The sequence below is a fragment of the Cygnus olor genome, chromosome 1, assembly GCF_009769625.2.
Source record: "Cygnus olor isolate bCygOlo1 chromosome 1, bCygOlo1.pri.v2, whole genome shotgun sequence".
Classification (NCBI taxonomy): domain Eukaryota; kingdom Metazoa; phylum Chordata; class Aves; order Anseriformes; family Anatidae; genus Cygnus; species Cygnus olor.
In genome coordinates, this window is record NC_049169.1 from 43310593 (window position 1) to 43332479 (window position 21887).

General features: G+C 46.7%; 1 protein-coding gene and 1 long non-coding RNA gene across 2 annotated transcripts; both read left to right on the plus strand.

The window, feature by feature from the left end:
• Position 1: 1 nt before the first annotated feature.
• ACO2 (aconitase 2) lies at positions 2 to 21029 on the plus strand. The gene is made up of 18 exons (XM_040554339.1): positions 2 to 262; positions 5348 to 5490; positions 6600 to 6858; positions 9087 to 9179; positions 11012 to 11170; positions 11540 to 11690; positions 12716 to 12820; positions 13063 to 13154; positions 13421 to 13526; positions 14797 to 14954; positions 15872 to 15945; positions 16617 to 16728; positions 16923 to 17045; positions 17220 to 17375; positions 18535 to 18726; positions 19560 to 19692; positions 20005 to 20126; positions 20532 to 21029. Exons 1-18 carry the CDS (start codon positions 227 to 229, stop codon positions 20673 to 20675), a joined length of 2358 nt encoding a protein of 785 aa, XP_040410273.1. The 5' UTR covers positions 2 to 226; the 3' UTR covers positions 20676 to 21029.
• Positions 755 to 3853, plus strand: LOC121068928. Its single transcript, XR_005819148.1, has 2 exons — positions 755 to 905; positions 2990 to 3853. It is a non-coding gene; the product is annotated as an uncharacterized LOC121068928 (long non-coding RNA).
• Positions 21030 to 21887: the final 858 nt, after the last annotated feature.

A 21887-nucleotide genomic window follows, 5' to 3' on the forward strand; every position in this document is an offset into this window, starting at 1 on the left:
CGCGCCGAGGCGCCGAGCCTCGCGGTGAGCTCCGCCCGCCCGCCACTCCCTCCCCGCACGGGGGTCGCCCGCGTCCCTTCGCGAGGGGCAGGCTTCGAGCGATCACACCGCCCTGCCAGGACCTGCGCCGTCCCTCCCCGCCCTCCCTCCCTCCCTCGCTCCGTCCCCCCGGGCGCGGCGGGGGTGACGCCATCTCGGGGCGCCGCGGGCCCGGTGAGCGCACAAGATGGCGCCGTACTGCGTGCTGGCCGCCAGGCTGCGGGTGCGTCAGCGCGGCGGGGCGGTGGCGCCGGGCGGGCGCGGGGCGGCACCGGGGGGGGGGGGGCGAGACGTGGCGGGCGGCGGGGGGGGCGAGGGGACCGGGACCGGGACCGGGACCGGGACCGGTCCGGCCGCCCCTCAAGGTGAGCGCAAGGTGACCGGGGCCGGGCCCGGCCCTGCCTCCCTCCCGGTGCCCCGGGGGTGGTGGGGCGGGAGCCGGGCTCTGTGTGGTGGCTGCTCCGGACCCGGTGCTGTGTGGGGAGCGCGGGGACCCTGCATCGAAAGCAGTGAGGAAGGCTGTGAAAAAAAAAAAAAAACCACAACCCTACAAACAGCCCCAAAACGTTATTTTTCCCCAATAAACCGAACCGGCGCTCGTAGCGGTTCTCCCAGCCCTGCCCATCGTGACCTCTAACGGCCGCATCCGCGAGTAACGTGAGGCGCCGCAGGGCTGTCGCGCTGAGGGCGTTATTGTGCTCAACGTTTCCTCAGTGCTAAGGCTTCCTTATTTTTTCTACCTTAGGAAATAAACATCAGGATGCAATTTTCTTCTTTTAGGGCTGATAACTGGGATAAGGAAGCCTGTGATCCCCTTAGGAAAGCACGGGGCACTTTAACTTCTCAGTTTGCCTCTTGTGACCTTGGTGAGCGTGCTCCCGTTACTTCAGGAGCTGAAGTAATAACTTGATTCCAGCCTTCTGAAGTATTTTATGAAGCTTAATTCGTATTTTTTATTGCCTCACTGCTTTAGAGCTAGGTGTTTTAGAAAAGAGTTCCTTTTTTATTTAAGTAAAAGTTACAGAACGGCACCGTTTTGGTCAAGTCGGTGTATTCATCGTTGGTTCGTAATTAGTTGTTAATTTGCACTTTGGACAGAAATGACTAGTTATAAAATGAAGGCCAATCTTTGATTAGCATAATGAATTGGTTCTCATTTTATGGTGCATTGCCACGTGAGAGCAACCAGACAGTAAGGTGAATGCTGTATAATGTAGAACAAAGGCTATGGTAGCACGGTGACTGTGTGGAATTTAGTGTTCTGGGAGGCTGTCCTGGATTATCAGTTGTGTATCCTTTTAACGGACAAAATCATCTGGCTGTAATCAAACATTTGTCTCCTTGATCATTATAGGAGGCAAATAGTGTGTGTTGTTTTTTTTTTTCGCCATGTTTAGCAGCCTGGAGATTTAATGAACAAGTGGATCATGTTGCCAGTCACTGTGATAATGTCAGCACTGAGCGTGGCACGTGCTGTTAACGCTGGTTCTGCTCATCGCCTCTCCTCAAACAGCTTTTGGAGTTGTATAGGAAGCTTATCTCTGAGAAATAAATTGGAATTAGCCTGGTTCAGGCCGACGGCCCTATTTATAGCACAATTCTTCTAATAGCCTCAAAGGGTTGAGATCTTTTTCATGCCTGCCTTAAAGATGCTTTTAGCAGCATTCCGTTTCTTGAGCCACGTTGGCTGGGGGTTCGCTGAAAGAAGTATAAGACTCCAAACCAGCTGAAGTATTAGGGTTTCATTGAAGGTCTTGTATTTGAGTACTGAAATTACATTTGGTGAGCTTTGTGTATGTTGGCGAAAAAAAGAATGTTGGTTAGAGTTAGATCGATCTTCAGGACGCTAATTTTGGTTGCCCTTTGGAGGTGGGTCTGGGAAACCAGGCTGCGTTTACGTTTTGATTATACCATACCATTTTTTTAGGCTGTACCATGGTCAATGTTGGAAACTTGGCTGGTGTTCTTAGATGAGGGAGGATGAGGAAAGATGGTATTTTGGGTTTCAGCTAAAATTTCTAGGAGGGCTTTCTGGGATAGGAGTGCACGTAGCATAGTTTCTACTCTTTTGACCACAAACTTTGGCTTACTGGACTTATCTACCGTATAAAGTGCCAAAATGTGAGTTCTGGAAATTCAGTCTTGCATCTGGACCATTCACTGCAGTGAGCTAGATACAAGACAGATAGCCCTTTCAGATGAGCTCCTAAAGTCTACACGGATAAGAGTTGGCTTCTTTAAGATTTCAAATTAATGACCCATTTAATAGGCTGTCTTTTCCATGTCTTTCAAGGAGGCTTTTCACCTGCCAAAATACTGATGGACTTAGGAGGCCTGCAGTGGTTTCCTTTACTGAAATCTGGATCAAGGACACTGGTGCAGGGAAAACAAATTCAACACCAGATGAGAAGAGACCACTGGGCAGCTGCCTGCTGGGTGCTCAGTCCAGAGCTTAACAGTACTGCTTGCCTGCTTCCCTTGGCTATAGGTCTCAAGGCACTTGTCACTACTCACCAAAAACAAAGCTCCCGAACCACCACCTTTTTCAGGGAGGAGTGTGGGGGGAGAGTGAAGCTGGAAGCTGTTGGTCTGGTGACTTAATCTTGTAGTTCTGCCACCCCATTTCAGAGGATGCAGGGGAAAAAAGGACAGGTGCAGACCCTCAGTTTTCCAGACTTCCATGTCCAGCTGGGATCCTTCTTCTCAAGCAGGCTCATTTCTCTCCCCTTCCATTTCTGGTGCTCTGAAGCTGTGGTGGGGCTCAAACAGAAGTCAACTACTTTGTATTGCTATTTCTGTGATTAAAATTTGACTATTTATATGGCATTCTAATTAATACTAAACTTCACACAGCCGTTTTGTGAAGTAAAAATGTATATAGACATGTACTCAAACTGAAAAGGTTTTATCTGAATTTTATCTGAAATAAAATCTTTGCACCTCTCTTCAGATCTTTGGAGAGCCCTCCTTCAGCTTTTGATCATCATCAGCTCTGATCCCAGGCAAGACTAGAATGCTGCGAAGCCTCCACCTTTACTTTAATTTGCAAATCTGTTCTCCTTCTGTGCTCTGAATTATGGTGAAACGTAGCTTTCAGTTTATTGGGTGACGTGGAGGAACTCAACTAATCAGTTGGGTTAGTTTGTGGGAGAAGGAAGGAATCACTGCATTAAAGCAAAATGCCGTTCCTGGTCTGGGGAAGAGCTGATTTTTCCATGAACGTTGCTGAAATCCCTTAGTGTTTTCCAACCACTCCAGCAGCTGGAGACTTTCAGAATATGAAGGATATCTCGTGAGGCAAAGGTGTTGTCCACAACATTATTTTTTTTTCTGGGTAAATGCTGAAGTTTATTTAAAAAAAACCATACAAATAAACAGAACTAAGCAAACACAAAAATTGTGTGGCTGCTAGATAAAAAACAACAGGGGGAATGAAGCTGTTGGTTGTTTTTTCCTCCAGTGGGAGGAGGAGAAGTCTCCCTTCTGACACATGTGATATGTTCTGGAAGTTCTGAGCTTGAAGTGCAGCCGAGTGAAATCTGATGACTGGCTTTCACTTGCACTTCTGGGAGAGCAATGCTCCCTTGCAGTGCCGTGTTCACGTTCTTTAACAAAAACCATGCACGGCTGCTAAAATTTAGACCTGTAGTGTTCCTACAGAAAGGTGGATATCTAAGAGCTTAGGATTGTTTGCTAAGAAAATAAACCACGCCCTTGTTGGTAGTGTGCTAGCTGTTAGGATCTCCCCTAGATTTCCTGAACTTTTTTGTTATGGAAGACATTGATAAATGTTATCAAAAGGACAATAAAACAAGATTTGGATTAAAAATTGGTGGTATCGTCTCATTGATCATGGCTGGCTTAGGCAACTGTTGAAATGCTGGTAGCAAGAAAACTGGGGGGGAAATATTCACAGGGAAAAATGAAAAATACATGATTAAAGATTTAATTAGCATCTTTGGTATTGCAGAACCAGGGTTTGGTACCGTGATTATACAAACAATTGTGTGTACACAAGGGCTAGTCAGTGCAGTGCTGGTGTATGTATTAACCTGTACCTATGAAAATCTTGTCAATGTAAAGTAGAAGATCAGAGAATCAGAGACTGGTTTGGGTTGGAAGGGACCTCAAAGACCACCTGGTTCCAGCCCCCTGCCACGGGCAGGGACACCTCCCACCAGACCAGGTTGGCCTTGAGCACCTCCAGGGACGGGGCACAGGAAACACAGGAGTAAGATTAAATTGTAATACCAGGGGAGGAAGAACTCTGGACTCTTGTTTTCTGTCTGTTTCCAGACTTCCAGCAACGATGACAGAGACTTCCAAAGGATGTAAGAAGTGCATGTGCCAAATCCTTGGGAGTTTTTTGGAGGCTGCCCTCTGACTCAATTTTCACAGCTGCATGAGAGAGAGCCTTTTATCCCTGGCACTGACCTGCTCCTTCTAGGTCAGGTGCTGTAAAGGTACCTCGTGTAGCCTGCCCTTCTCCCGTGTTCCAGGGGATTGTTTCACTCTGGAGGCGGCCAAGTGACGTTTGGGCTTTTTTTGGTTGCATTTCCTGCTGAACCTGTGGTACAGTTCATCCATCCTGCTCTTAGCTCACCTGTGGGGCAAGCGCAAGGCTGTTTTCGGGGTCAAGGTGAGGATGTCCCCGCAGCCAGATCAGTGAAGCAAAAGTGTTTGGTCCACAACTTGCCTCTTCTGCTCTGTGTTAGGTTGTAGACCAAGCACATCCACAGGAGTCACTCTGGCTAGCACTGAAATGCAGCTCACCTTACGCAGCACGTAACAATATGCTTGTGGCAGGGTGTAGAGACCCCGCACAGGGAGCTTGGTATGTAGTGGTGGAGCAAAAGGGTATTTTCTCAGTCCCATACAGTTTTGTCTGCCAGTCCTTCAGCATAAACTCAATACCAGCGAGTAAATACAGATTTGGAAACTGGATATGCTCTTCTCCACCGTGGCTGTAATATCTCAGGAATACATCAAGCTGTTGTGCACTTAGGGGATATCTCAGAATTGCCCGAAAGAAGATTTCATACGAAAACATAAGGTATCTTGTGCTTCAGATAGAAATACAAAATAATTTGGTAAATGCTAGCAGCTCTGGCAAGCCTGATGTCTCACTGTTTAACTCAATATGTAGCATTGTCTGATCAAATGTTCATTAAAAAAAAACAAAACTCTGCAAACTTTCTGTTCCTCAGCCTGTAAAATTCCAGGAATAACAGCTGAAAAGCAAGTATTTTATTGATGTTAGAGGGAGTCACTCTGCAGGGTTGCAGCACTAACGCTCTCCTTTTTCCAGCATGCCTTGAATGGTGGGATACGGCGCTACCATGTCGCACCCGTCCTGTGCCAGCGGGCCAAGGTGGCCATGAGCCACTTTGAGCCTAATGAATACATAAATTATGAAAAGTTGGAGAAGAACATCAACATTGTCCGTAAGAGGTAAGAGGGGAGGAAGGAGGAGGAGAGGGGTCGGGTCAATGTGCAGAATTTAGCTCTGCAGTGATGGGAGAGGAGGGGAATAAAAAAACATCACAGGGCTCTGGCAAAGGGAATATTTACTGGGGTTAGCAGCTCGGAGCCATAGCAGTCGCCAGTGTAGTGAAACACGAGTTGTAGTGTCTCCATGCAGTGGTGTGGGGCACTGTGGGGAGGGTTGAAGGTTCGGAAGAAGCACTCTGACACGTAGAAAACCAGGTCAGTGCAGAGGAGGCGCTAGAAAGGGCTCTGTCCTCTTTTTAATGCCCTCCTTCGTGAGCCTTCGTATTGGGGCTTGCACCTGTCTGGGGAAGCAGCGTGTGGGCAGTGGTCATTGCAGGCTAATGCTCCTTTGCACCTTGTTTTGACGGTGAACGTTCTCCCGTGTGCCACCGTAGGCGTTAGACACAAAAAGGAGGGCTAGGAATTCGTAGTCTGTGTAAACATGGTGACCTTAATCTGCTGAAAGGGGCTTGCTGAGTTGTCATTCCTGCTCCACTTACCTTGGCAGTGGTTTGTAAGACATGTCCTTCGGTCTCTGCATCCTTTGTTAGATGTGGTAACTCTCGTTTCAAGTCGTTGTGTCTACTTAGTTACCTCTCAGAAGATCTCACCACTGACATAAATAGGCTCCTCAGCTGAGACAGCCAGTCAGAAGCCTGCAGGACAAAAGGTCTGTGTTCGCGAAACTCTGCTTAGTTGTCCTTCCTTGCTGTGGGATCTGGTACTTGTGAATTGAGTCTGACCTCTCTCTTACCTCCCTATTTGCTGTCCTGAAGTATGACCTTGAGAAATGAGCAGAGTCAAAGCTTCCTTTACTGTATAGGGAGATTATAAAAGCGCAAAGTGACGTTGGTTTGTATCCTTTTGAACTTTCTGGACCAAGCACTTGTTTCAGCCAGCTACCAGTTGATATTTTAGATCCGTAAGATAACCACGCAGGTTGCTGTGTGTTCATGTGTTTTAGAGTGGTAAAGGGAAGAAGAGAGTATCTTTGTTCTGTTACATGCTTAAAGGGGCAAATGTTAAAGTACACAACTTGCAGAGGTAAAATTCTTCTCTTGTCTCCCCAGGCTCGACCGTCCCCTGACCTTGTCTGAGAAGATTGTATATGGCCACCTGGATGACCCAGCGAAGCAGGAGATTGAGCGAGGCAAGACCTATTTGCGCTTACGGCCCGATCGCGTGGCCATGCAGGATGCCACTGCTCAGATGGCAATGCTGCAGTTCATCAGCAGCGGGCTGCCCAAAGTGGCCGTGCCTTCCACCATCCATTGCGATCACCTCATAGAAGCTCAGTCAGGTGGTGAAAAGGATCTTCGAAGGGCCAAGGTGACTACTGCAGAGACTTAAATTCAGTCTGTTTGAAAGCTTCTTTCCAGTCTAGGGAAGGGATTTTTTTTTTTTTTTATTCCAGGACAGCCACAAAATCACAAGTAATCTGGTATCAAGTCTGGTGGTTAGCTCGGTAGATAGGTCAGATGCAGTAGAGAAACAGCGTAAGCAGGGCTGTGGGAGTTTTTCACCAGAGATTCATCCACGACATGGTTTAAAGGACCATGACAATAGGAAGCACTAGCTCTTAATCTGCTAGCGATGGAATTGCAAGTCATATGTGTGTTCCGTAGAGTGAGAAGACGTTTCAGGTAAGGGAAGAAGAAAAATCTATTTCAAAGGGTAGGAAAGGAAGACGGATTACTCTAGGGAGTTTCGCTGTCTACGGCAGCATGAAAAGCTTCCTGAATGTGTGTCTGCATTGCACTGCATCCTGTGAAGGGGGAGCAACTGACTGCTTCTGTTTCCCAAACCACTTGCAAGTGATTAGTGCTTACTGAAGCACTTGCAGCTTTCAAGACCAGCAAGGATAGGTAATAAATGTATATACAGGCATGAAGGGTTTTATTTGGGAATTCCAATGTTGTTTGTCCAACTTCTGGTTCAATGAGGTTTTGTTTTTTTTACATTTCCCCCACACTGTTTTACTGCTTATTCCTCCTTAGGGGGTTCTGTCAAATGTAAACACATTCACCTCTGTCCCACATACCACAACGAATCTGCCAGGGAAGAATATCCTGTTAGCATAGCAGGGAAGTCGGGGGAGCCTTTTTTTCCAAGTGGGCATAGCGTAAGTCCATTATCAAAGCCAGGAGGCTTCTGACTTGGACCCTGATACTGAAACTGAAGAATCTGTCCTAAACACGTTGTGGGTGCTCAGCTGCATTTTAAGATTTTAGTCTGTATCTATTCTAAGAAATTCCTGATGTCGAAGTAAGTGCTTCTGGCTTTTTCTTTTTCCTTCAGGTTAGAGTAAAGCAACGTATACCACCAAAGAGTAAATTTGGAGAGTTCTCGTTCTATATTTTGTCTCAGGCCCAAGCTGTGAGATTAAGAATTTGGGACCGTACTAAATAAGACTTGATTTTCTTCCCTCACCTCCTGTCTTTCCCCTATTCCTGCATTTGTTCTCTGCAGTGCAATGGTGTTCTGCTGCAGCCCTGAGCTGAGCAGCGTTCCTCGTCTGCCACCCGCTCTGAGCAGACCAAGTAAAGGTCCTGCCTTCTTCTGACTGGGTTCTGCTTCTGTAGCTGCCAGTTGGCACACAATGAATGCTGGCAGGCCACAGGGTGGCTTGGATCTGCTCCTGGCACATCAGCGTGCTTTACTGGGGGAGGGATGCACAAACAGAGTGAAGTGACCTGACTCCCAGTGGAAAACGAGGCTTAAAGAACTGCTGCTGCCTCATGGGAAACTTCAGCAAATGTGTGCTGAGACAATTCTGCCATTATCTCCCGTTTCCCCTTTCTCTTCGTTCTGAAGCGTAGCTGCCTGAGAACAGTCTTTAAGAAACTCCCTCCTCCGAGCGCTTATCTTATCTCTTCTGCCGCTCCTCTGCCAAGAACTATCAGGACATAATACTGTCATACTTCCTTGGCAACCGTGGGTATTCTCACAAGCAGTTTTCATGGTGTGACCTCCACGAATAACAGTGGTGGCGCAGCAAGAAAGGCAGCATTGTGTGAGCCTTAAGCAAGGGACTCAGCAGAATGAGAAACGACGCCCACCAGCTCCCCTGGCAGCGAGCAACTTCCAACTCCATTTCTTCATCCGTAAAAAATAAAGCTGAAATGCTTATCAGGAGGTTTGAAATGTCTGCAAAGCATGCATAAAACAAAAGAAACAGCTGGTAGAAAAGGAAGGGGGGGTGAGAAGAAGAGAGAAAAACAGGTTAAAATACCTTTGAGAGTAGAAGAAATGAGCAGGGCATTCTCCAATGCCTTACTGGCAGGGTTTTCCTTGAATTGTGTGATTTGGCATTGGAAACTAAAAAAGATGCCTTAGGAGAGCTACAAGTTGGATGAAATCAAGTGGCCTGCTACAACTGACTGGCAAACAGCCTTGATCTCTTTCGATTTTAAGAGCGATGTGCACCTCCCTCTAGCTGCTGCAAAACTGTGGAGCAAACTATGAACAGGCTTGGGAAGAAGGGAGCGTGTTTGAGCTCATGATCTGCCAAAGAACAAAATGTGTTACTAACACCATGTGTTTTCCTGTGTGACTAGGATATAAACCAGGAGGTGTACAACTTTCTAGCAACAGCTGGTGCCAAGTATGGAGTGGGATTCTGGAAACCTGGGTCAGGAATCATTCACCAGGTAAAGTGTGTGCTTGTAGTCTTTGAACATCCAGTGGCTCTCCCTCCTCATGGTGGAGGGGGAGCTCCAGTACAAACCCGCAGAGAATTTCACCAGTTTAGAGGAACAACTCGCTTTCTCTGAGGCAGGTGAAATTTCTTGCTTGCTCCCTTTCAGTTATCTTGACAGCGATGTTTTTACTGAAAGGTTATTTTTGTCAAAGTGTAACCTGATGCGTGATTAGTTAGTGCCAGCAGCAGGCCACGTGAATCAAAGGATCTTAACTGTTTGTGAGCTGGCTTATCTCGGTACGCCTGGGAGCGTGAAGTGATGCCGTGAAAATAGCTACTTAAGGCTAATGTGGGTTCCTTTTGGGAGTAAGGAAGGAAGCTTTTGGAACATACATTTTCGAAGGCTCTTTTGTATGTGTTTGGTTCCATTTCAAAAAAACAAAACCAGGAGAGAGTGTATGAGGACAGCAAATAGAGCAGCTTTAGGTACTCATAACTAGTTGCTATCTGAATTGAATAAAATGCAAAGGACTTTTCAATGGGTTTTCAGGTCTGAAATTCTCTTGCCATACCACTTGCACCTCAAAAAAATATGACCATCCCGAGATAACTTAGCACGTGATGAGGCTTTCTGGTTTTTAAACCCAACACCTATAGCAGGACTTCCCTACCTTGATTTTGTTTGATTTGCTATGTATGTCCAGGAGACATTTTTCATTGTTCCTGAGTTGCAGGCAGGAAAAATTGAAGTGCAGCACAAGCAAAAGGAGTGGAGAGGAGAATGGATGACTGTTAAACGTCCTGTCAGCAGGGAACTTGTGACCAGGTGCGGTCAAGAGCTCTCTGCTGTCTTTTCTTAGCTATGGAATGAGTTACTAAGGTTACTTTAACTTGGTGTGACGCAATGGAGAAAGGAAATAGAACAGGTGAACTCCCCAAAAGGTTGTGGGAGCACCTCAGGTTACTTCTGCTCCCTATTGTTGTTACCAGCTTTCTTGTGATTCACTTTCTGAGGAAAAAAAGCTGGAGAAAATTGGACGTACTGTATAGCTTCAGAGTCTGGCTCTTGGAATTGACCTTTCTTGCATGCGTATGTAAAGGTGGAAGTACTACAGGCAAAAATCTTAGCTCTTTCAATAAAGGGCTGCTGTGTTTCTGTCCAGACTGTTCTGTAAGATGTGCTGTGCTTCCCAGAAAGGCTGTACGTAATGTTGGTATGGCACACGTGCAGTAAGAAGTTCATTAGCTTCTACAGGAAGGTCATAATTTTTCAGTAGAGGACTGTTCTGTGATTTTGCTAATATTTGAAGAGTTTTGCATGGCATCAGTAGCAGCAATAAGTGAAAGGCAGCCTCTTGGTGTATTTGTGAGGGATTCTTCTGTGTGATTAGGTTTTGGCTGGCAGTAAGGATTTGGAGGGCCCTGCTGTGGTATTCTACTGCTGTGGGACTATAAAAATCTGCAAAAAGTCTTCCTAGCACTGGACAGGTGAGCTGGCTGGCTCAGCAGTTGATCAAGGGTTTGGAGACTAAGGAACAGCTTCCTGAGCCCTAACGAAGGTTACTGGAAGGAAGAGGTCTTCCAGTGAAAAAGGGAAGGTCATTGCTTAAGTTTTCTTACTGTCCTGGGATGAGCAAGGGCCAAGACTTGGTACCTCGTTCAGTCATTACATCCTCCAAAAGGGGGTTGAAATACAACTGAACTTACGGTCCAAAAGAAATTACATTTCTTGCTACTGAAATCTGCAAATAAAAACTAGTCTGTATTCTTGTTGGGTTTCTTGCTGTCTTCCCCCTCCTTTCCAACCAAACAAGCAAGCAAACAATCAATTTTTCTTTTCAGATCATTCTGGAGAACTACTCCTATCCCGGGGTTATGCTGATTGGCACAGATTCACACACCCCCAACGGAGGTGGCTTGGGAGGAATCTGCATTGGAGTGGGTGGAGCTGATGCCGTGGATGTCATGGCAGGAATCCCTTGGGAGCTTAAATGCCCAAAGGTAGGAGCAAAAGGAACACTAATCCTCTATGTGGAGCATGAGATATAAAATGGGTAAGAAATGTATGTAAGGCACTCTAGCGCCTGTGTTTGCCTGGCTCATACAGCCAGTCTGTCGTTTGTTGGCATCTCTGAGTTTCATTTCCAGCCTTTTTAATTCGGGGATTGAGAGAGGTAGGCGAGTAGTGATCTCTGGTTGGCCTTGACAGTGGGTTCAGCCCATGTACATGTGCTGTGGTATTTCAGGATTTTCTCCTTTGTGTTTTGGTGGCCACCCAGATTGTGAGAAAGAAGCCTGAGGAATTCTCTTGACTGCTGGAGGGAAATGATACCAGTATACTTTTCTGTTGTTGTTTTAACTCATGTTAAGGTTATTGGTGTAAAACTGACTGGCAAGCTTTCTGGCTGGAGTTCTCCGAAAGATGTGATCCTGAAGGTGGCTGGCATCCTCACGGTCAAGGGTGGAACAGGCGCCATCATCGAATACCACGGGCCTGGTGTGGATTCAATCTCTTGCACTGGTAAGGCAACAGGAATCTCTTATCTGGAGTGGGTTGTTGTTGGAGGTGTTGTGTTGTCCGTGAGGAGAAGGGAATCGGGCAAGAAGTGTTAAATGTTCCCTCTTAGCCTGGCTGGGTGACCAGTACACAGCAAACTGGGAGTCTTTCTCTGCAAGCTGGTGGGGTGAGAGCGGTGTAACAAGTGAAAAGCCTCTCTGGACGGCTCTGTTAAATCTTGTGACCGTGAGAACGCTGAATGGTTAATTGTGGGGAATCCTGTAAGATGGCGCTGTCAGGATGAGAGTAAGGATGGGGCTATTTTGCCATATGCTTAGAGGATAGAGATGTTGGGGGTAGTAAAGGATGACATTTTCATTTCAGCCTAAAATAGGTTGTGAGTAGAGGAGAGAAATAGGTTGGGGAAGGGGGGAAATGTGTGACAGCTGCTAAAGAAAAAGCTTCTCAGCAAAGTAGAGCAGAGGGGAGACTAGAAAGCAGCAGTTAACTTGGAGACTTGCAGTAGGCAATTGTGGGTCTCAGGTGCTGAATTTGAACCAGCAGATATTGCAGCTGTTTGTAACAGTACTTGTCAGGACCAAACTGAGAGAGCTGTCCCTTCCTTTGGCTTGAAATGTAGCTTTTAAGCTGGGCTTCTCTCCATTCATAATGCTTGGCTACTTGGAATACTTGCTTTTACAATCTGAGAGCATTTTAGGATTTTTATTCTCTTGAATCAGAGAGCACTGACCTGTGATACCTGCTTCTATCTCCCTGAATGTAAAACAGCAACTCCTACAGCTTCATCACTGTGCCTTGAAAGGCATGGGTGACCCCAGTGCCACAAGTGATTTTTTTTTTTTTTTTTTTTTACTGTTTTCTATCACTGGAGTCTTTGTCTGGAATCCTGTCTGCTGTGGAGTTAGGTTTGTGCCTAATGCACTTGATCTCTCTTGGCTTTGCCGTCTTTTCCATGGGCTGACTCTTGAAGAATTGGATGGCCTTGGACTTTGTTGACCCTGTGGTCTTTTCTCCCACTCCTTCACTAGGGATGGCAACGATCTGTAACATGGGGGCTGAAATTGGAGCTACCACATCCATCTTCCCTTACAACGAACGGATGAAGAAATACCTGGGCAAGACTGGGCGAGCTGGTAAGAGGGTTTGGGGGTTGAAGTGGGTAGAAGTGTGGGTTTGAATGACGGTGTTCTCTGGGAGCAGCATCCTCCTGCAGCAGTGTCTGATGTGGCTTCTGTCCTTGGGTGTACAAGCAGGGAGCCTGTAGCTGAAATGCCTGGGGAAGTATCTGGTGGACCCTGCGTTCAGTTGTTCTGGTCTTTTTCTTTTCCATCTTATTTGCTGCAGTTTTTCAGGTCTCCCTTCTTTCTTATTCCAGACATAGCTGTGCTGGCGGATGAATTCAAGCAACACCTGGTACCGGATTCTGGTTGTCAGTATGACCAGGTGATAGAAATCAACCTCAGTGAGGTAAGGCTTCCTTCCTGCTTGCCATCTTGGATGTTGTGATGAGACTGCCTCGTGTGAATGAGGACTAAGCTGGGAGTTGGACGCAGCACCCCTGGTTGTGCTAAAACGGGTAACAAACGCTGAGATCTGTTCCACTAACAGCTTCTGCTCAGGCAGGCGAGTCCTATTTAAACAGCTTCCAGATAGCAAATCAATTCCTTTCATAACTGTTTTTTTTTTTTTTCCCTGGCTACTGTAATTTCTGACTCTGTCGTTGTTTCTTAAAGCTGAAACCACATATCAATGGACCTTTCACTCCAGACCTGGCACACCCTGTGTCAGATATTGGTGCTGTGGCAGAAAAGGAGGGCTGGCCTGTTGATATCAGAGTTGGTGGGTAGCATTTGCTCTTTCCTCTGCCTTCATCTTTGTGCCATAAATGTTGCTGTCTTGGGATAAGCAGTTGGTCATATAGCTTGGGATCTAATCCTTTAATTACTGCTCTATGCCCTTTGACTTGGTTGCAGTGTCATTTCTACATAGGCACATGAATTTGCTGGGAAGAGTAGTCTCTTTGTTTTTTCTCAGGTGTGAGTAGCCTCTCACACGTGGCCTAGATCTGGGATAGCTGGAGGGGTTTTGATCTCAAGAGCCAGGCAATTTTTTCGCCTTGTTGGAAATTTTTAAAAGATGGGGTTGCCAGGAATGTTACCTGTTACACATTTGGTCAAATCCATGAACAGGCTTTCAACAGAGATCTGTCAGGCGCACAGTTGTGCATTCCCCGAGCAGGAGACTGTTGAGCTCTCAGGACGTAGTAAAGTTGATGCTCGCTATCCTAAAGAGGAGGCATGGATACTCGTACACTCGCTGGCTTCTCTGGAATTGCTCAGGGTGGGAATGAAAAGAATGCAAGTACATTGTAAAGGCCACATCCCAGGTAGAGACGAGTTACTCAGTAGTGTTACAAATAGGATCAAGAGCAGCAGTAACTGAAAGCCCAGAGTTTTATTCTTTGCTGCTTAGCATCAGAGTGCTGTCAGTGCAACGCTGTATGTCCTCGTGTCATCTTCATACCATAACAAAGGGTGTTTTACCCAAGGACTACAAAATGCCTATACCAAAACGAAACAGTGCGTTGGGGTCTAGCCCAAGATAACCGAGGCGAACTAATTGGGTGTGTAAATTGCTTGGAAGAAAAAAAGAAGAAAGACCAGTGGGCTCTGAGGTGTAAGTTGAAAGGGCTGGGAAATTTAAAATTCAATATGCGTAGAGAGGCACCCACCTCTTCTTTTAATCATTTCCTTGATTTCTTCTCATCTTGATTTGTAGCCTTTTCTGTCTTCCTAGAAGAATACCTCTTTGTGGTAATTCGCCTAACCAAAGTGCACATAGGTGGCACTCTGACCTTGTAAAACAATAACCAGCCTAGTGACCAGGTAATGTGTTCTGGCTTACAGCCTCCGAAGCCTGAGGGATTGATTGCTTGTGACCACAGTATCTTGCTGGGAGGCTTGGCAGTGTTTGTACCTGAAACTGTTTCAGGCTCCTTGTCAGTGGAAAAGGAGGTTGTCTCTTGTTTTTTCTGCTGAGAGATGGTCTCCTCAGGGAGAAGCAACCAGGGCTGCACTAACCACCTCCCTGTCTCTGTCAAACACCACAGGCCTGATTGGCAGCTGCACCAACTCCAGCTACGAGGACATGGGACGCTCTGCAGCAGTGGCAAAACAGGCGCTAGCGCATGGGTTGAAGTGCAAATCGAAGTTCACAATCACTCCAGGCTCGGAGCAGATCCGAGCCACCATTGAAAGAGACGGTTACGTGAGTATGGCTGCTCTTTACAGGTCCAAACAGTAAAGGTTAAACTTTTCCAGAGGGTACTCAGGAGTCTGGAAGTGACTAATGGAAACCTCTTAAATTTGTCCTCACGTATTGCTCGAAGTGCAATGACTGATATAGTAACCAGCCTTGCGTTACTGTGCCCCTGGGTCCTGCTGCTGCCCAGGCAATGTTTTGACCTGCTATGTTTATCCACTCTTCTCCTTATAGAACAGTTTGGGATGTGAGCAAACCTGCGTATGTAGGAAGCAAGTCCCATTTTAGACTAAACTTAAGGTAAAACTCCAGTGTATCCCTAGAGGAACCACCACGTACCTTTCCCCCTTTTTGTGGGGAGCAGAATATAACGATGTGTTAATTGATTCTAATGTTTAGTAAGTGTTGGACGCTGTCACAGCTTGGGGATCAACTGTGTGAGTCTTTATGTGCGGGTGTGTCCACGAGTCAGCTTTTTATTTGTCTGTCTGCAGTTACACTTTTCTCCAGCAGCTGCCCTCTTGATTGGATCCTTTGCTGAATGGACTGAGCAGGCACATGTTTGCCTGCACTTTTACCAAATCACTCCTTACACTGCCAGGAAACGTGTTGAAAATTAATTGGACCATCTTCAGTGAAATGTCTCTGAGGAGCTGTTTTCTTTGCTCAGTTTAAAGTAGGCAGAGAACAGGAACTTTATGGTAAATCTTCCTGTGCTTTTCCCCAGCGTTAACTTACAGCTTTACTGGCATCAGCCCCCCTGTATTTATGACAATTACTCAAAACTTGCAAGTGAAACAAGAAAGGGATTTTTTTCAGGGTTGGTGCTTTCTGTTAGAAGATGGGTGTCCTCTTTCTCTAAAAGAATACCATCAGAAATGTATCCCAAACTTTCTACTAATAATGAAATTGTCTGTCCCCAGGCACAAATCCTGCGAGACGTTGGAGGGCTGGTTCTTGCCAACGCTTGTGGGCCATGCATTGGCCAGTGGGACAGGTAAAGTGAAAGACAGACCTCTGTCTAGCTTTGTATCTCTCAGCTCCTAAAGCACTCTGCGAAGCCAGATTTGATTGTTAATACCACACACGGGTAATTAAGCACACTAGCCGTTGGTCGTAGCTGCCTGATACACGCTGGAGGAGGAGAAATAAACTGCAAATTTATGCCGAGCCTTTGGATGAATGAAGCTGCGGCATGGCCACATCTACAGGTTTTTGATAGGGAAAAATGGGGAGAGAGATCAGTTCTCTCTGAGAGGATGGGCTGGAGTTTGTGTGGGCCTTTTAAAATAGGAAGAGTGATTGGTCTGGCTTAAATCCCTAGAGTGGCAGTGAGGAAAATCCTGATAAAAGAGATGGGAGACACATGCTCGTTTGGCTCTGTCATTACTGACGGTGGCATGTCCAAAGGCATGTACTTGAGTATTGCTCAGACAGTTCAGCAGTGCACAACATGGACTATGAAAACTACTCCAGGAATCAGTGTCTGACTTGGCATTGCACTGTCCTTGGTTTTGAGGCTCTGCTTAGGGGAGGAAAACATGTGTGCGCTGATTCATGTTTCCAAAGATAGTGATTGCTGCCACAACCAAGCCTGGGGATTTTAGCAGCCAGATATCTAGAAGCAATAGTCCCTTTGGATTTGACGAGTGTTTCCTTCTTTCACAGGAAGGACATAAAGAAAGGAGAGAAAAACACAATAGTTACGTCTTACAACCGGAATTTCACAGGTCGCAATGATGCCAACCCAGAGACTCACGCGTTTGTGACCTCCCCAGAGGTAAGAGACAGCCAGAGGGGGCGTGGGGAATAGTTCAGGGTGTCTCGGGAGCCAATTCCGCTGCCTTCAGAAGAGACCCAGCATCATTTGGTGTGTAACTTCGGGAGCCTTCTGGCTGCTGTCTTTGTTAGGCGTAGGACTTTCAAATGAAGAGATGGGAGGAAGACTAAGCCTTTAAATTGTTTTTCTTTCAGATTGTCACGGCCCTGTCCATTGCTGGCACTCTAAAATTTAACCCCGAGACAGATTACCTGACAGGAACAGATGGGAAGAAGTTTAAACTAGAAGCACCTGATGCGGATGAGCTGCCCAAGCTGGTAACTGCTTGCTCTGGAGATGGAGGGAGGGAAGGCCTGTCACTGTCAGTGTTTTATATGTAGCAGGGGAACTCTCATGCACTGCCTTTAATGTTAAAATTGGCTTGTTCTCTTCACATGCTGTTGGGGATGGCTGAGACTGATGATTTTCCTTTCCTTTTTATTCTTTTGAAGGATTTTGACCCAGGCCAGGACACCTATCAGTACCCTCCCAAGGACGGCAGTGGGCAGCACGTGGATGTGAGCCCCACCAGCCAGCGCCTCCAGCTTCTCGAGCCCTTCGATAAGTGGGATGGCAAGGATCTAGAAGACATGCTGATCCTCATCAAGGTCAGGAGCAAGGCGGGGGAACACCAGCCGTGACAGGGCTGGGCAAACGGGGATTTGCACATGGGTTGAAGCTTTGGGTGTGCCTTGAGCTGACAGATGCCTTCCCCTACAGCTGCATTGCTATGGGAAGTGAAGCAAGGGTCTTGCTTCCCTTGTGGTGTTGTTTCCTTCTGATACTTTATATATTATGACTAAGAGACTTTTCTATTTGGGGCTAGTTGTTAGCTAATACCATGAAAAATTAATTTTTTACACCCTGTAATATGATCCCACCCATACCACACAGTTTGGAGAATTTGTCCTAGTTATAACCACTAATTAGCATCTCTAAAATCTGACTGTTCTAAGATGCATTTTGTCTGAAATGAGGTCGTTAGGATCTTCTCATCCACCAGTATTTGTCGTCTTCCCATTTTACAGAAACTATTACTTCACAATAGTTAAACATTACAATTCAGTCTCCTAATGAAGACATATTTTGTTTCACTCTCTGTGATGAATTTACAGGATGAAAGCTTCAGTTAACACAGTGATAGGTGCTGAAATGCAGTCCCTTAGGAATTGTCCTTCAGGAGAACTGTTGATTCTCAGCAGCAGAGAGCCGCAGGTATTCCCAAGGGCCGTGCTTCCATACTGAGCTGTGCTTGTTTGACACGCACAATTCCTTTGGAAACACTGGGAGCCAGTTGGAAGGCTGTTCTCTCCGGTTGGGAATTCTGCTCCTACAGGTTGAGGAGGCTTCTATGCAGACTGGGAACTCTGAGGAAACACTTGGTGTCTTGCTGAGCTCCTCCAGCAGAGAGGTTGAGCTGTACCAGGAAGAGCTTAATGACTTCTGGTACCTGCAGAACCTGCTGCTGAGGGAAGTGAGGACATGGCAGGAGGTGTCATAGCTTACCGGAGTTTTGTAACTCTGCCCTTTGGAACAGGGATCTTCCTTCTGCCCAGAGCATGCAGAAAGACCATTCTTTTTGCCTTTGTATTCTGCCTGAGACCATTGCGTTCTGCCTTACGGTGCCTTGATTCTGTAACAGATACAGTTGTCTTGGGTTTGTGCTTTTAAAAAGAAATGTGAAGATCCTTCAGAATAAAAAGTGCTGAGGAAGGCCCAAGTCACTGACCCATCCTAAAGAGATTGATCTCTTCTACTACCCCTTAGGTAAAAGGGAAGTGCACCACTGACCATATTTCTGCCGCTGGGCCGTGGCTGAAATTCCGTGGCCATCTGGACAACATCTCCAACAACCTGCTCATTGGCGCCATCAACATTGAAAATGGCAAAGCCAACTCCGTGAGGAACGCGTTAACCCAGGAGTTTGGGCCAGTCCCGGACACAGCCCGATACTACAAGGTGAGGCTGTCTCCTGGTGCATCTATTTTAGGAGGGTGTTGGCACTTTCTGTGCTCTGTGCCAAGACCGAGGATCTCACCCTACTGCTCAAGTAACAGCAGCTGTGAATTCATTCAGCACTGAGGCTTTTTCTTGGGACGTACTTTGACTGTGACAGTTCTTACAGGCGATTCTGTCCCTACCTGCTGCGGGGCAGAGGGCAGAGGATCTTGTGACCCAAAGGGGACCAGAAACCCTAGGTGAAAGGAGCAGAACACCTCTAGACGCTGCACAACTTACAAGGCAGTGGCGTCACCAGGCTGCGAATAAATCTCACCTCCTCATCTGAGCAAACAGACCTCAGTTACTGTGTGAACCTAAAGAATTCACCTATGGCTAGTCTAAATTCTATTCTTGACCCCTTTGTTCTTTAAAACTTGGGTTGGAATATCAAATTTTCTTTCACTCTTAGAACAGCTTGGCAGCAGTCCTGGTAGACAGAAGTTAAAGCCTTCTCTCTAACTTCTAGAAGTAGAGCAGGGATCATAGTGGTGTAAATGCTGACCTGGCACAAGACCACGGAAGGAAAGGTGGTGGCAAGGATTTGCTCTGGATCCCAAGAGCGATCCTCTTCAGCCCGTGTTAGCCAGGACAGCAATACCTAACTGCTCTGAAGCACATAGTTCCTTCGTTTCTGTCCTTCCTTAGAACCAAGGGGAGCCTCCTGGCAGAAGGTATCATAGCACAGCAACGTCACTAGTGTTGCGCTGACATTAGATGTGTTGGGGTTGTGTTTATTGTTAATTCCTCACCTGAGTGACCGCACAAGTCTTAGTCTTCCTCTTTTGTCACAGAAAATGGGTGTCAAATGGGCCGTTATTGGGGATGAAAACTACGGTGAGGGATCAAGCCGAGAGCACGCAGCGTTGGAACCTCGTCACTTGGGGGGCAGGGTCATCATCACCAAGAGCTTTGCCAGGATCCACGGTGAGTTGCGCTTCCCCTGTGGTGTGTATAAACAGGATGTGTTTGGCTGGGGCGGCAGGGATGTTTACCTTGCCCCAGGGCTCAATACCTACGGGAAGGAACTATCTGCTGACAGATCGCATGGTCTCTCTTCTTAGGAGTCCTCTTAAATATCTGCTTAGATATGCCACAAACAGCGGATATGCTGATTTTGTTATGAAGGTAGTAATTACTGTTGGAATACTACTCAGAGAAGCACTGAGCAGCCGGGAAGTAATCCTCATCCCCTGCAGCGAGTTGTTACGAGTATACTTGATGGTTTGTTCTCTGCAGAAACCAACCTGAAGAAGCAAGGCCTACTGCCTCTTACTTTTGCGGATCCGGCAGACTACAACAAGATCCATCCTGTGGACAAGCTGAGCATCGTGGGGCTGGCGGACTTTGCTCCTGGAAAGGTAAGTGCCTGCACGTCTTGTCACGGCTCTCGGGGTCGGGGATGTGCCCGTGGCAGGGAGCAGCGTGGTCGTGTGCGAGGGCCTGGAGCAGCACCGGCACTGATGGGCCGCGCAGCCCGGCAGCCAGAGGAGATGCCCCACACCAGTGGGTCAGAATCAGATCACGTTGTTCTGAGCTGTTTTGAGAAGTCCTTGTACAATATTCTGAATTCTTCGACTTGTTACCTAAGGCGGGAGCGCTCCCTAAAAGGAACTGCAACCACACATCTCTCTTAAGACCACCCCTGAGCTACCATTTTGTTTTCAACCCTGTAAAAACATGTAGGGATTTTCCTGTGAGAAGCTTCGGTTAACTTGCTCCCTTGAAAAAGAAGGGGGAAAATAAAACCTGTCTTCTTCCTTTAGCCTCTGAAATGCATCATCAAGCACCCCAACGGGAGCCAAGAAACAATCATGTTGAACCACACCTTCAACGAGTCACAGATCGAATGGTTTCAGGCTGGCAGTGCCCTGAACAGAATGAAGGAGCTGCAGCAGAAATCAAGCTAAGTGCGCACAATGCCCCCAGTGCACTGGACTCGATTCAGCTTTGGCATTTTCATCAAAGTGCAATTCCATGCCTCCTGTTGGAATAAATGTCTGATCAAATGTAACCATAGCTTCCTTTTGTTATGGTACTTCCTCTTCACTGACACTATGAAAAGGGAGTGCAACCAGGCTTACTTTTGTCTTTTAAATTCCCCAGCTCCCTTTTTCTATTTTGGCTCAAATTCAGTTGTCCCACAGTTATTTATACTTGGAAATAACCAGCTAAAGTGGGTTTGTCTGCTCAGTTGGTTGTTTCTGCCCATTCACTTTACTGATGGCTAAAGATTTAAAATGGAAATAAAGACTGTGACCATCTCTTCTGCCTTGTGCGATTGTCTTCGTAATCCGGTTCTTCAGCTCCTGCTTTCCCCCTCGCTGTTGCTGAGAGGGTGGGAAAGAACTTGAAGATTCAATGCTACCTGCTCAGTTTGTATTGTTATGCAAAGGCCACATGGTTAAGGAAAAAAAAAAGCCTCCCAGCTGTAGCAGTGCTCTGAAAGCAGTAGGAGCAGAGGACCTGGGAGGTTTATCCACTGCCATTAACTACTGCAGGCTATGCTCATGACTAACCCTGCCTTCCTCTTCGGGGCATCAGTTACACTGTTGTAATGACAAACTTGCAGGTAATAAGTGATTTATGTACGGTTTCCCAGCATCATGCAGTAATTTGCTCAAGAATAGTTCACCGCCACAGCAAAAGCTTGATGTCGAGAGCAATTTTGTTAGAATAGCAAATAAAGCTGAGCTGAGCACAACAGCTACTTGGAGGAACCTCAGACCCTGTCTACAGAGGGGTCTGCGTGGAAGCCTCTGGCTGTTGAGGCGCTAACCTGCTTCACCCAAATTTCTACCTACAAAAACCGGTGGGGATTTTTTTGCCAAGTTTGTTTCTATCACGTCTAGATGACTGCATGTCTGAGCCCTGCTGCACAGCCAGCGCTCAGTAAGCTTACTGTCTCAGCAGCTGGACCGCAGTTACTATGTGAACCTGAAGAATTCTAGGCTCCCTTTTAATTAGAGCAATGCACCAGGAATTAAGGGGTTATAACTGCACTGCTGGGAGGGTGCTGGTGACTCAGGCTTTGTTTTCACAGTTGGAGGTTAGCAGACCCGCTATCCCAGGGAATTACAGCCCCTTCCTGCCAAACGTGGCTGGCTTTGTAATTATGTGCA

What these genes read in the sequence shown, in the direction of transcription:
- ACO2 (XM_040554339.1), top strand. Translation starts at nt 227, where the DNA reads ATGGCGCCGTACTGCGTGCTGGCCGCCAGGCTGCGG. An exon ending in GGGCAAGACTGGGCGAGCTG is followed by an intron (nt 12,821 to 13,062) that starts GTAAGAGGGTTT and finishes TTCTTATTCCAG; the next exon opens with ACATAGCTGTGCTGGCGGAT. An exon ending in CCATTGAAAGAGACGGTTAC is followed by an intron (nt 14,955 to 15,871) that starts GTGAGTATGGCT and finishes GTCTGTCCCCAG; the next exon opens with GCACAAATCCTGCGAGACGT.